This window comes from Pinus tabuliformis, chromosome Q (genome assembly GCF_031772625.1).
Source record: "Pinus tabuliformis cultivar Carrire ecotype Pingquan chromosome Q, CPIR1, whole genome shotgun sequence".
NCBI classification, from domain to species: Eukaryota; Viridiplantae; Streptophyta; class Pinopsida; order Pinales; family Pinaceae; genus Pinus; species Pinus tabuliformis.
The window spans coordinates 267922171-267923398 of NC_142296.1; the positions used below are offsets into that span (position 1 = coordinate 267922171).

The 1228-nt window shown below is 39.8% G+C and overlaps 1 protein-coding gene across 1 annotated transcript; it reads left to right on the forward strand.

The window, feature by feature from the left end:
* Window positions 1–204: 204 nt before the first annotated feature.
* Window positions 205–941, forward strand: LOC149219210 (uncharacterized). The gene has a single exon (XM_089382545.1). The coding sequence runs from the start codon at window positions 336–338 to the stop codon at window positions 684–686; it is 351 nt and encodes a 116-aa protein (XP_089238671.1). The 5' UTR covers window positions 205–335; the 3' UTR covers window positions 687–941.
* Window positions 942–1228: the final 287 nt, after the last annotated feature.

Consider the following 1228-nt stretch of genomic DNA (forward strand, 5'->3'; position numbering starts at 1 on the left):
ATTCATAGGAGAACTATCATATTTTTCCATTCGAAGAATGTGGAAAAATATATGCACATGAATACAAGTTAAAAGCTCACATAAAGTCTACACATGAGAAGAATTTGGCAAATGCGGTGAAGCTGCCCCCTCAGACTAAAAGGGAGTTTCCTCATCCAAAAGCTCCAACTTCACTATATGGCTCTATCCCTTTAGATCATCCATTTTCCTGTCCTTACGAGGCTTGTGACAAGTGCTACATACACGAGTATAAGTTAAATCTTCATCTCAGAAGAGAACACGCAGGTTATGCTATCGAAGAAAATGGAAGACATGGAAGTGATAGCGAAGATGAAATGGATCAGGGAAGCGACCAAGATGGAAATGGTAGGAATACTGGCATCATGACAGGTTCTGGGCGAGGGAGACTTCGGGTTAATTCAAAGACATCTTCTGCAACAAATCTTCATAGAAAGTTTTTGAATGCAGCAGTTGTTGATTTAAATACGAAAACCAATTCTAGAGCAATTGTGGAATCAAAAGAGCCTCGGAAGGGACATCCTCGAGAAGATAGTGAAGAGACAGAAGAAGAAGACCAGGAAGATACAGATGATGAAGGTTGGGGCCATGGGACAGAAACATATGATGATGATGATGACAATGACGACGATAACGATGAAGAAGAAACAGAGGATGACATGGACTAGGTAATTAATGTAGGTGTAGATAATTGTTACAGGCAAGAATCAAGTCGTGTAAAACAAATTTTCTTTTGCAAGTGAATACACATTTTGAAATGTCATACAGGAAAGATGTGAGAAATAAGTATCTCAGAGGAATAGGTCATAATTAATGTGTCGAATTTCGTTGATGAGGGGGATCATCAAATAGGACAGCTATGAAGAGAAGATCATTTATGCATTTTATCAGGTGTGCATGGATTTGACTGTTAAAAGTCGATCAGATTTTCTTATCTGGCATACTTAATAACATTAAATCCTATACACAAGTTTCCCTCCACATAACAAATACTCTCGAATCCCTTGTGTATACAGCTATCAGGGTTCCTCGAGACCAGTGTGATGCTCGATCAAGGGCTTCCATGAGTTTCTCTGGAATCAATGGCTCACAAAAGACGTAGTAGTTAGAGGAACTACCCTCCTCCTCTACCGACACTACTCCCGAGCCAGTGTGCATTTTCCAATATGGAGGTTTAGCTCTACAAATCAAGTTAGGGTTTCGGTGCTCA

What these genes read in the sequence shown, in the direction of transcription:
- LOC149219210 (XM_089382545.1), top strand. Translation starts at nt 336, where the DNA reads ATGGATCAGGGAAGCGACCAAGATGGAAATGGTAGGAATACTGGCATC.